Source organism: Ambystoma mexicanum, chromosome 6p (genome assembly GCF_040938575.1).
Source record: "Ambystoma mexicanum isolate Mex_15411 chromosome 6p, UKY_AmexF1_1, whole genome shotgun sequence".
NCBI classification, from domain to species: domain Eukaryota; kingdom Metazoa; phylum Chordata; class Amphibia; order Caudata; family Ambystomatidae; genus Ambystoma; species Ambystoma mexicanum.
Window position 1 is genome coordinate 624,047,618 of NC_090935.1, and position 13,399 is coordinate 624,061,016.

At 45.1% G+C, this 13,399-nt stretch overlaps 1 protein-coding gene across 1 annotated transcript in view; it reads right to left on the reverse strand.

The window, feature by feature from the left end:
• Nucleotides 1-13,399, reverse strand: part of NSA2 (NSA2 ribosome biogenesis factor) — a 50,891-nt gene that overhangs the window by 4,141 nt on the left and 33,351 nt on the right. Inside the window, exon 3 of the mRNA XM_069627484.1 lies at nucleotides 5,810-5,960. Within this exon, the coding sequence (XP_069483585.1) occupies nucleotides 5,810-5,960 (151 nt within the window). The remainder of the gene's footprint in view (nucleotides 1-5,809; nucleotides 5,961-13,399) is intronic.

The following is a 13,399-nucleotide window of genomic DNA, read 5'->3' on the forward strand; positions in this document are numbered from 1 at the left end:
GGCCACTATAGATCTCTGGAATCTCCCTTTCATTTCTAGTGGTGATGGCTTTGGCTAAAAGGCTGTTCCAGTGACCAACCAGAAAGGTTGGTCTTCCAGTGTTCAGTCAGATTTTCATAGCAATGATAAATCTTCCTGACATGTGTCAACCCCAGAAGTGTTTGCTCTACTGGTGGATTATTTTTCCCTATACCTCAGTTAATGGGAACCTTTCCACACTCGCAATCTTCTACGGGTGTCATTGTGACGACTCTCCATAGTGTCTTGTTAATGTTATCCTCGGACAACTTTTGGCAAATACTGTCTGTTGTTGCTGGGTTGCCCTGGAGACTCCCATTTAACTTTCTCTGGCTAACCTTGTGAGAACTACAGTTCACAAGGGTAAAAAGGATCTGTGCATCCCTTTTAGATTTTATTATTATGCTAGACCAGCACCCGTCTTCCCCCCACCTTATGAGTGCTGTGGAGATACTTAGTATCCTCTTTCTCATTCTAAATGTAACATTTATGTTACAAGGACACACTTACCTTTAATGGCTGGTGGCAGTGAACCTTTCGGTGCACCTTTACCGCAGGCCGTTTCCACAGCCCTGGTAAGGGCACTCATGCGTGCTCATTTTACGAAAATGTTCTGTCTTTTTTCACCATTTCAGTGTTACTTGTCCTTTCTTGTTCCTTCCCCTGACCTCCAGGATGGGAAAATCCTTTGTTTGAACTTTTTTCAGCGGGAGACCTCAGTCAAGCCCACCCAGTCTCCAGAGTGTCTGAAGGAAGCGAGGGAGGAGTCCAAAACTCTGCAACCCGCCTGACTACTCGGCTGTCCCGAGTTTGAATGCTGCATGGCTGTCTGATTGGCTGGGTTCCTGAATACAAGTTTGATCCTGGAAGGTGGAGAAGTAGTCGACCACTGGAACTTACCCTTCCTTTCCAATCGCCCTGGGGACCCTGAAATTACTACCTCGACCGAGAGCCTGGCTAGATCCACTAGACTCAAGAAGACATGCATTTTGAGCCACCCAACATCATGCGGCGACCTTGCAGGGCTGAAATACCCCTATACCCTGGGACCTCGAGTCATTGTGCAGATGGTCTTCGGAGTCCTGAATCTTGTTGAAACTTTGTGGGCATCCTGCTGGACCTCCAGAGACGTGAATCTAGTCCGAAACAATCCCTTCACCAGAGTGCTGGACCTTGCAAACAGGCTATTCAGTCTTCTGACTCCTGAAAGGGGTGCCAAAACCACAGAGCCGCATCCAGTCGCGAAGAACCTCTTGCCTGGAGTCTTTCCCGTTGATCCTTGCTTCAAAAGTCCTTCCAGGGTCCTGTCCTCATGACAAGGAATCCAGTGACCCAGTTTTTGGCTGCAGATCCCCATGTCCTCCTGCTACAAACTTCTTCTATGCCGAGGTACTGTGTTGGCTTGGGTATTACTGAACTTGTCTCTTGTGATTCCTGTATAGCTTTGGGGTGTTTTCTGCAATTGGGAGTGCCATCGTCCAGTGCACCCAGGCCCCTGTTGGAATCCTCCTAGGGTGTCCCATCTGAAGTCCCTGGACGCTCAACTAACTTTGTTCAAACAAGCAAGTATATCACTTTGTCTTCCTGAGGACCTCTGGCTTAGCCTCCAGCTGAGCCCCATCTCACCCGGCCTACAGCTGGTTCCTAGACCACTAGGGTCCCACTTCTGCCTCCGAGAGAACTCGGGTCATAGAATTGCAAAGTGCAGGATATTTAAAAGTGTTGAAAAGAGTTAGTGTAGCTCTTACAGTGAACAGTCACAAAAGTTCTTACTTAAAAGTATATGTAAGGTTAGTTTACATACCTTGGAAATGTTCTGCCATTCTGGAAAGTATATGTAAAGTTTTTCTTTCCTTAGAAACTGTTTTGCCATTCTAACAGAAAGTAGATACATGGTTAATTTACTCACCTGTGAATTGGTCACCCGCTTCCCAAAGTAATGCTGTTGGTTCCACTGTACTATTCCTGTTAGGCTATAAATGTATGAGTGTCCCCAATTGGGTCTTTGTTCCTTTAACTTGGTCTTTAACTTGCTGTTAACCTGTCCAAAATAAGTCTGCCTTAGGAGCCATCAGCAACTTGAGGATCAGTATAACCTTTTAAAAAGGTATATAGGTTTTACTTGCCTAGAATAGGTGTGTGCCATTCTTGAAATGTGTTATTTAGGTGTAGCGGACCTTGGTATGAATGGTGCAATCCTCCATTAGTATAAAAGATTCTTACTGATCTTAGACCGTTCCACGAAGCAGAAAAGTAATTGTATATTACACCCGAAGGTCCAACTCCTAGACCAACTTATCCCAAATCAGATTTATACTGTTTTAGTGTTCCACTATTCAGAAAAGTATATTGTTCAGCTGGTTTACTATTGCCGACTGTCACGGTACAACTGCTAGGGCATACTACCTGGTTACAAACTCTGTATCCTCCGGAACGGAAAGTGCTTCCCCATCTTCCTTCTCATCTTCGCTCATTGGTTATAGCCTCTCTTAATGCGGGTTCTTTAGACTACTGCAATGCTCTTTACATAGCTCAGCCAGAGTACATTGCACAACTCGGCAGCCCGACTGGCAGTGGGTGCTTCCTGGTTCTGCTCCACCACAGTGATTCTGGGAAAACTGCATTGGCTCTTGGTGGCAACGCGTATTAAATTTAAGGTGTTGTGCGTGGACGAATGACTGTGCCTTCTACGGGAAAGGCCTGCGCTTCCTGCAGGTGAAATATCGCCCCCCCCCCTTCGTTCACTTTCCTCGAGAGTCACCGTCCTCCAGTTTAGGCTGGCTGAGGTGTAGGCAGCCGCTACTTTTCTGTGGCGGCAGCTTCCCTGTGGAACTCAGTTCCTTTGTTCCTGCTGGCACTAGAGGATCACCTTTCTTTCCGCCATGCCCTGAAAACCTCTTTCCACAGCCTAACTGCCTCTTTCTCTGGTTATGTTATTTGGCATTTATAACACTCTATATATCATTGGTATGATCTCAAAACACTGGTAGGTTGAACACCCTGGTCAGTAGAGCGAGAGGTGGTGTCGTAGGGTGCGTGGGTGCACCAGTTATGCGTGCAACTGACGTAATTGCCAGATGGTAGCTGCATCCTAGCATTTAGGTGTGGTGGTGAAGAGATCAGTTTAATGTGTGAAGTCTGCTGGGTGGACGCCCAGGCTGGGTTCTGGCTGCGTTAGGCCTGTAGGACTGTCATGGGATAGCTGCGTTTTATTAGAGTGATGAGGTATTTCATGGGGTAATGTTCATATGTGAACAGCTAGGTCGAATTTATCAGCGGTATAGCTGCATTCTAATTGTGGGATGGTGTGGAGTAGAGATGCTAGGGGATGGAGCGTTTACGTGGATTTATGAACCAATGCAGCAGGAGCAATTTCTAGGCTGAAGTTACTGATAATATTTATTCTTCTGTCGAAGTGTAGCACTTGGCAAGATTCACAATCCTGTCTAGATGTGAATCATGCTAATGTTCACAATTCTAACTAAGTGTGGCAATCCTGAACTGTCCGTACCAGGATGCCCTTGATGGTGAATGTGTGCTTTATAAATCCACTTTACATTACAATCTAAAAAGTAACTAATGGTTTTTACTCCAAGAATAGGATGTGACCTATACTGAATGTGTATGAAAAGGTTTGACCTACCTAGTTATCTAAATAAGGTCTATGCTTTGGTCTGCATAGTGCTGTGTTTTTACAATGTGCTTATATGATCTGCAATCGTATTCATTCTCTCCCTTCACCCCCCCCCCCCACAGCCCGTGCAGATTTAGTAGGTCCGACTTGCATTTAAATTAACAATTTATTTTACAATAGTGTTTCTTTGGACCATGTGTATTAAAATTTCTTTATACCGATTCGACAGCTCTCTCTCTCTCTCTCTCTCTCTCTCTCTCCCTCCTAAAATAGGCCTGGCTGCTCCGTCTACGCTACCCTATACTCGGTGGTACAGTGTTATACTAAGAGCGGAGTCACGTACTGCCCCAGTTGAATGGTTTTACTAAGCCCTTAGTTGGAGGACTTGAGAAAGACAATCCTAACATCTGGCCCTGTGCCCCCAGCACCCTTTAGCGATATACTGGCTTTCCTTTGGCCATTCCCTTTGCGCAGAAGTATTTAGGCTATGCCCTGCTCCACTCTTGCCGCTTTGCTTCTGGAACTTTTAATTGGTAGACCTACCGACCCGCTGAATGTTTTACTGCGCTTCATGCTGGTTTTCAATTTTTTCTTAAACCCTCACTTGGCGAAACTGGTGTGGCTTGGGCATATCCCGGTTTGGGTTTTTTTTGCCTCTGAAGGTCCAGTCGGAACTACCTTAAGGTACGGTCTCACCACATCTTCTGGGTCGAGTCCACCTCGCTGAAACAGTTTTCTGGGCAGTTTACCATCAGGATCACCAGCTCAGCTGCGGATCACTGTTGAGAGGTGCTGAGACTTCACCACACGCTGATTCCATCTCAGGACATCAGAGGGGAACTAACAGCCATTTCCACCGAGCGACATGGAGCTATATTCTTGGGTTGTCATGAATTCCTCGCTGACATTGCCAATTCAGGCATGAAGGTCGATACTGTAGGAACACCTTTTGCTTCTTTCCTTGATCACTGGCTCAGGACAGGCACCTGGGAACCAAATCTTGGACACCCCATCCAAGGAAAGAAGCCCAGTAGTTACCGGGTTGTTACATGCTGCAGGAGCAGGTTTTTGCCAAAACGGTCAACATGATTATTCACGATGATCACCGGTAGAGGTGCCCCTGATCTAAGGTCAGGATTCTTTGGAGGAGCAACCACCTCCTTTCCCACATACATCTACTTGGGGTCCTTCTGCTCTGCTGCTTCTTCCTATGGGGGCATCTGGTCCGTGGAACTCTTCTTTGCAGTCTCTTCTGGCATTCCCTAGGGTTGTTTGCCCCGGAATCCATATCTGTAACTTGCCTCCACTAACACAGATGGCCCATTGACTCAACGCCTACTGTTTCCTACAGGACGTTAAACCTGCTCTGGAACCCTCTAAATTAGACTCTGGGGCACTGGCCGTCCCCCTTAACATTTTACCTCAATCCACAAGTTCAGTGACTACTGACCCATGTATTAAGTGGATAACGAGCTTTGATTTTCAAACCATTTTTAAAGTCACGCTCTGCATTTCTCCAATGAGACTTTCATTTTAAGTACATCTAAAATATTAAATTCATTATTGAGAGTTTTTAGCTGTTTGAAACGTTTCATACTCTACGGTTTTTATGTATTATCAAGTATGCTTTTGCATTCTTTTTATTTTTATATTCCGTCTGGCGGAGGATGCAATTAGATGTTTTTAGGCAAACAATTCTTTCGGTCGCTTCAAATTCCATACCATTAAGTAGATTTGTAATAGCATCTGAACCAAAGCTCAACTTCACACTGGCAAAGGGAGTTGTTTCATTAGTCTGGTTTATGCAATCACATTTTCTGCTGCCTTTGTTGCAATTTGTCATGGAGTGGGGCTCGTGTCTAAGGATATATAGCTCAGGGGTCTGTCACCAGACTCTGCCCTAGCCTGTAGTCAATGGTGAGGGTTCACAAAGGTTGTAGTACAATCCAGAGTGCCACAGATTGTAGGCCCCCGATGTAGCTGGTGCCAATTCAAAGAATGAACATATCAACAATACTGCAATACAATAGTAGAATAGCCTATGTGTCTGGATTACTAGCAAGAAGCTTGTACATTCTTTTTCTACCAGGACTAAACATGGTACTCGTATCAGTAACTGCATAAATGATCAGTACATTGAATTTGAGCACTTCTTACAGCTTTCTCTTTTCGCTTCTGCTTTATCATGTTGGAGAGGACTTTTGCCCGGGTCTGGCCTTCTCGGTCTAGCAGGTAAGCAGGCACTGCCCCTTGAGGGGTCTTCTCGTCATTCTTCTGTTTGGTGTTTCTCTTTTCATGCATTTTGATGCTACAAAAGAAAAATAGGCAGGCACGTTTGTGTTCTTGCTCAATAAAATAATTTAATACAAATCACTTCAACAATTTCTTAAAAAGGTCCAGTTTGTTGGTTATTCCCTTCAGCATTCGACACAACCTCCACTCCAGGCAGATGTTTCAGCTGTATAATCCACAACCCATTACCTCCAGAACCAAAATGAAGCATGTATGGTCCACCAATCCCCAGTGTTGATTATCCATCAAAAAAAAGCACACTGAATGGGGGACAAGACAGGGTTGCCCCCTCTCTCCCTTGCACTGGCAATCAAACTCAGTACAGATCCAGACTGTGTGGAAGTGAAACGGCCTTTTATCAGGAGGGGCAGGGTATTCACGTGCGTCTGTGTCCCATAGACCTCCTTTGGCTCAATCTTCACTCACTGATGGGCAATATTGCTCTAGACACGGTACATTGGAAATGTATCCCGCTGACCTTGCTAAGCAAGGCAGCTCACTTCAAAATGTTAGCACTCTAGCTTCTCTGTGCGTTACAAAATGCACCACTTTCTGATTGAAGTTACCCTTCGCGGGTTGTGGTGTGTGGGGACAGCACAGATTGGTCTCAACCTCCAGCGATACTACTGGGCTGCAAAAGCTAGGTGCAGTGAATTGGTTGCATGAGGACACCAGGCTTCCTCACATTGCAATAGAAAAGTGATGCTATATGGGAATGGGAAAGGAAAGATGGTCCTCCCACAAATGCTATGACACACCCGACAGGTTTCGACCCTGGACCAACCCCTCTGGAACAACACACACCTACCTGAGCTACATAAAATGGGAAACTTTAGAAGCTGGCAGAACGTGCGATACTGGTCCTAGCTGATGTGCAGCAAGGACGGCACATCCCATTTGGGACGATGCAAGACAAGTACGGCCTGCTGGGTAGGGTGCACTATAGGCATATAGTACTATGCTAACTGCATTCAGGAACTTGGAGTAGACCCAGCTCAGGGAAAGACATGTTGGAATATTGGTCAATGAATCCCGAGGAATGGGTAGAGTGCTCATGTTTCCACGGGAGGTTGGGATATCTGCAAGACTTTGAAAGCAAACACATTCAAGTTTTCTGGGGATAAATATGTCTTCGCAAACGGACCACAATACTGGGTTCTCAGGTGCCTGAAGAAACTAGAATTAATGTTGCTGGGGTTTTGGGGAGATGTGGGGGGGGGGGGGTATGAAAACGTATTGGTCTGTAACAGTAGGGGTGACGAAGAGTATAACTGCTGCAACGTGGGGCTCAGCAGATCGGCCACGGCTCAGTCGTTGGACTGCAGAGGTGGACAGGTGTATGTCCATGCAGAGACGGGTTTACCATTCAAGGGATTGCCCCCAAAAAGGTCAGGCGGTATAGAGCAGGTGGAAGGGGGAGGGTCGAGGAGAATTACTTTTTGCTTTCACCTCATTCTGAAAGACTATAAACTGGTACCCATTGGGTCTGCTGCCATGTATTGATTTTTATGATATTCCTCTGACGAAGTCCAACAATGAAATGGCATATGTTACTATTTTAAAACAAAATAAAAACACAAAAAGGAGACCAGATCTCTCAATCTGTCTAGATGTGCTTGTGAAAGTCAACTGTAATGCTTTACATCGTCAAGCAGCTCCAGTCCAAAATCAACCACAACTGGAAATTCAGACTACTCTGTTTCATATTAGGATGTCACTGTTCGTTTTAACAGTCAAAAGTAGGAAGGCCACTAAGCTGGACTCTGGTGAAACTATAATTTGAGGAATAAATATGAACAACCATGTTTTTTGGGATCCATGTTTAATAACCTCCAAAACATCTGCTTCTGACACTTAGTAATGATGTGAAAAGGAGGCTAATGAAGCGGCAATCACATTTTGTGAAACTACTGTATCTCTGAATTGTGGTTGCTATATATGCTTCTAAACACAACGTAGGGCCAAGATAGTTTCCAGTTTTATGACAATTGCATGGTTCGACTGTGCTGCTAAATACACACACGATTACCAATCAATATATGTTCATTTTGCTTCCCGGCGCAGGCAGGTGGTACTTTGGAGCATCAAACCCTTTCCTAGCTCCTTTCTGCAGGACGCTCGACCCGACACCCCAAAACCCTCTCACGCACCCTCTCCCCAGCCCTGTAGCCACTTTGCACCTCCCATCCCTCCCCCAATCCCCGATTGGTTACCAAGGTGTAATACTGCCCCCAATCGCAATTGGCCCAGAACCCTCACAACAATCATCGAACTAGGGCAGCCCACTGCCAGTTGTATCCCCTGCGGCAAAGGACCTGAGGCAAAGGACAGCACCTGCAGAGACAACTCCACACAGTGTTGGCCTGTGTTAGCCTGTGAGGCCTGCAGCAGCGACCAGAGAAGTGTGGTCTGAACAGGGGTGGTAGGGGTGGTGGGAGGGGAGCAAGCAATTACTGCTCCCCATTGAACTGCCCAACCCATCTAAAATATTCCATTTTCAAATTGTTTTGAATATTGACATACTGTCCCATAGCCATATATTGCATCTAGATAACCCACTTCGCACTCGGCCAGAATATGCCAGATAGCCCAATTTCACGTTAGGCCTGAAAGTGAAGATTAGCCTGCGTCACATGTAGACAGAATTGTGAAGGTCAGCTTTCATCAGATCTAGATAGAACTGAATATTAGCATTGCGTGACATCTATACAAATTAGCATTACCTCACAACCAGTCAAAATGTAATACTAGCTCGTGTCATAAGACAGAATTGTGAAGATTACTGTACGTCACATGTAGACAGAGTTGTCAAGGTCGGCTTATGTCCCACCTAGATAGAATCGTGGAGGTGGGCTTGCGTCATAGCTACACAGAATTGTGAGGGTTAGCATTGCACAGCATCTATACAGAATTGTGGTACTTGGCCCGTGTTACATCTAGGGTAAAACCCAGGCCTTCAGCCCACTATATAGGAGCGTCAAATCTAAGTCGCCCCCACACCACCTCCATTATCAGCCTACTGTATTGTAGGGTTAAACCTAACCCCTTCTCCCACAATACAGGAATCTCAAACCTAGATCTCTTCCCATATCAGTTTATTATATGCCATTGTGAAACCTACGCCTCTCCCCCAATATACAGGAACCTCATTGTCTCCTCCCAATCAGTCTATGGTATTGTATAACCTAAGCCTCTCCCACACTATACAGGAATCTCAAATCCAGGTGTCCCTCCCCTTAAGCGTGTATTGTAGGGTGAAACCTAGGCACCTTTACAGCCAAGCAGGAATCTCAAATCCAGGCGTTTCTCCCTCATCAGCCTATTGGATTTTATTTTGATACCTAGACCCCACCCAGTATACAGAATCTCAAACCTAGGTTTCTCCACTCATATTTTTATACCACTTACAGGAATCTCAAAGCAAGGTGTAGCCACTCCTCGGTGCCACCTAGTCGTCCTACTATCCTGGTTCACCCGGCTAACTACAACTCAGGAAACCTAGAGTTCATAGCTACTGCGCTACTCTCCACCAACTATTAGTACACAGACTCTGCCCTGCTTAGAGGGAAGGAGGCCAGGAACATGATTCACCAGTTGCCGTACCACACAGAACCCTGAGCTAACTACCCACAGCATAGAACAACCCAACCCAGACCGACTCCAACAGCTGCAACTCATTTTTACGCAGACACCCCAGACAACCCACATTGGCAGCCTCAATATTCACCACCAACCCTGGATCATAACCACCTTCCAAAACAAAAGCCTGCAGAAGTTCACAGCGCAAGAGGATAAGACTCAACACCACCCAAAGCATACAAGTTCAATATTCACTCCCACCCCCAGATCATAACCAATGGATAAGAGAAGGGGATAAGAATCAACACCATTCAAAACATACACGGTCTTATAGGCGGGCTACTGCACCTGTAACCCACATTTCAAAACTGTCCAGCTTCAAAGAATCTCAAGATGCCCAGACAAAAAGCTGGACACCGACAAAGAAAAACGGAGCAATCCAAGCAGATACATGGCCTCTACCAGCAGAAAAACGGCCACAAATACAGAACACCCTAAAAACATTCCCAGAACACACAACACGAAAAGAGAGCAATCCCTATACATGACACCATACCGTCGAAATGCCTCACCGCCAACGACTTGTCCAGGCATGCCAAGAACGCAGTAGAAGCCCCTCTGACCCCCAAAAAAAGAAAGCATTCGAGCACAGAAAGGAACTAAACCAAAAACCCCCCCCATCATGTAGATCACTAAAACACAAGGGCAGCAACAGCAACCGCATCAAAACACAGCAGATGAAGAATCAGAATAGTTAATACATTCAAGAATCAATCTAACAGATCGCTTCAGCAAGGAAGTGGACTACACCGACCAACTTGTGACATCACAGGAGAACAACAACCATAAGACCCAAAAAAAAAAAAAAAAAAAAAAAAAAAAAAAATTTAAAAAAAACAAACAACTATTCCAACCACGTAACAAAGATCCATTGCAACCTAATTAATGCTAGATCAATGGCCAAACATGCCACAGGGATCTTTGACCTCCTGTCCAAAGGGGGTATCGACATCTTATTCATAACCGAAACATGGCTAGACGACAATTATAAAATCACACTGCACAACTGCATCCCTGATAACTTCAAGTGGTCAACAGAAACAGGAAACAGGCTGTAGAATACAAGGAACCGATGCACCACTTATCAAACACTGAATCCCTTCACTGAAGCCATCACAAACCTAGCCATTGAGCAACACCTGATAATCCTAGGAGACTCCAACATCTGGTTGGATGAAGAATCAGCTAACTCACAAACATCATTACACAAACAACTGAAGACAATGAAATTGCCCCAGCTAGTCAAAGAAGCAGCCCACACGGGGGGAAAGGCGCAATCTTTGCCAACAAAAACCTCCAACGCCACCACTACAGATCCTTTGGAGCAACCATCTCATCATCCCTTTGTAATCACGCTTAGAACGACAACTCAACTGCCAACCACCTTGAAAAGGAACTGAGGGCCATGAAAGACAGCACCTTAGCAGAACTAGAAATCAACAAACCGACAACAACCCTGGATGGAGCGTACATTAACAGCAAAACATTACTTCCTAACTGGATCGCGTAACAAGCGACAAAATCTCCAAGGAAAAATGTTCATGCCATCGCGCAAAAGAGCTACAGCAAAATGGTTTACCCCAACGCCATGAAGAGAAAACAGAAAACTAACTAGAATGAAGGAAAAATAATGATCAGGCAAATGAAATTACAGCTCCAATGACAAATCTGCTCATAAAAAAAGCAAATCCATAAGGCCAAAAAGAAATACTACGATAACGGAATCAGCAAAGCTGCCAATACCCAACAAGAACCATTTAAAATAAACTAAATGAGAAACCCACCCGGGTGCAAAAAACACACCAATACCCTAGATGAAACTATGCAATGACCTCGCAGACCACTTCAAAAACAAAATCTGCACCATAAAACAGATCATACAAAGCAGACCAAGCAACTACAGCATGCAAACCATCCAGCCACCCGATTAACGTCAGAACAAACTCCAAAGATTCCCCCAAATGTCAGTGGAGACATTAGTCATGCATCAATAGCAACAAATCAGACTCCCCATGGATCCATGCCCCTGGACATACACAAGTCAATCCTCACATAAGGATTTACTTGTGACCAATGGAATACTACAGACACCTCTTCAACCAATCACTTTCAAACAGAGAAAGTACCACGATCATTCAAATCGTCATACATCAACCCGCTCCACAAGGACACATCAGGAAATGTGGAGGACCTCGCCAACTACAGACCCATTTCCAACATCTCCTACCCACCGAAAATACTCAAAACTTAGGTCTATAGAAAAACACAAGAATTCATAGAAGAGCACCAACTGCTGGTATAAGCATAAATAGGCTTCAGAACGATGATGAACGGAACGGCGCTGCTTTCAATTTGGCACGATCTTAAGACTAACACAGACATTGACAAAAACACAGCTGTAATGCTCCCGATCTCTTAGCAGCATTTGACACAGCCAACCATGAAACCATCAGGAGATTGGAAGAAATCGGAATCACCGTCCTAGCCCTAGTATGGATTAAATCCTTCTTAAACAGAATAGAAACCGTATGGATCAAGCTTTTCAAATCCACGAGGGAATCCACCTGTGAAGTACCACAAGGATCCTCCTTCTCCCCACTGCTCTTCAACATATACCGGATGCCTCTAATCAAGGTCATTAAAAAACATGGCCTCACTTGCTACAATTACGCCGATGATGCACAGATCGTTTACAAAATACAAGACACACAGGAAGGTAACACTGAAAGAATGCCTACAAAACTCACAGCTGGATGAACACTAACAGCCTCAAACTCAACCTGGACAAAACAGAAATTATAGTATCCAAAAAATCAAATCACTACATCCCATTGCCGACGGAACTGGGAACAACTCCTTCAACGACAGTAAAAACATGGGAGTTTTAATAGACAACAATCTAACACTGAAGCCACAAGTAAACGCTATAATCAAGAAATGTTTCTTCCTCCTACACGCAGTAAAAAGGATCTTAACATTCCTCTCCTTCACCCACAAATCGCACTCATGTCTAGACTAGATTACGCCAACAACAGCCTATACCTAGGAATGCCAGAACGACGACAAAAGAAAAACCAGCGAATCAAAAATGCTCCGGCCAGGATGCTGCTCAAACTACAGTGAAGAGAACACATTACACCCCAGTGCTGAAACTGCTACACTGGCTACCAATAAAACAGCAAATAACGTTCAAAGCGATGTGCATAACACAGAGGGCAATCCAGGGCCAAGGAGCACAGTTCCTAAAAGGAGAAAACAAGTCTACCTTTCAACAACGCCACTCTGATGAAGCAACGACATTCACTTTGATCCAAAACCATACAAGAACATTTGGATGATCATAGTTCTCACCTGGCAGCAAAATCCTGGAATCAACTACCAAAAAACAAAGGATCACCAGGAATTCAGAACACTACTCAAGTCTTGTGGGGCATTGGCCCCGTTCTGGAATGCGGTGCTTGAAACCCTCTCCGAAATAGTAGGGTTCTGTGTAGATCCTGAACCTCTGTCTCTTCCGTTTGGATTCTGGGAGGGGGCTGAAGCGAAGCGGGAAGCCAAGTTTCTGAATGCGGTGGTGATTGTGGCCAAGAAATGCATTCTATAATGCTGGAAGCGCAGATCCCCCCCCCCCTTCCCTAGAAATGTGGCTGAAGGCCCTCACCTGGACACAATCTTGCGAAGAAGACTACATTAACATGTTGCCTAGTAATGCCCGCCCTAAAAACGTATGGACAGAGTTCTGTAGTTACTTGAACCGCAAGGTGGACCTGGAGCTTTTGTCATCCCCTCCTTCTCCTGATCAGGGGGCGGATCACT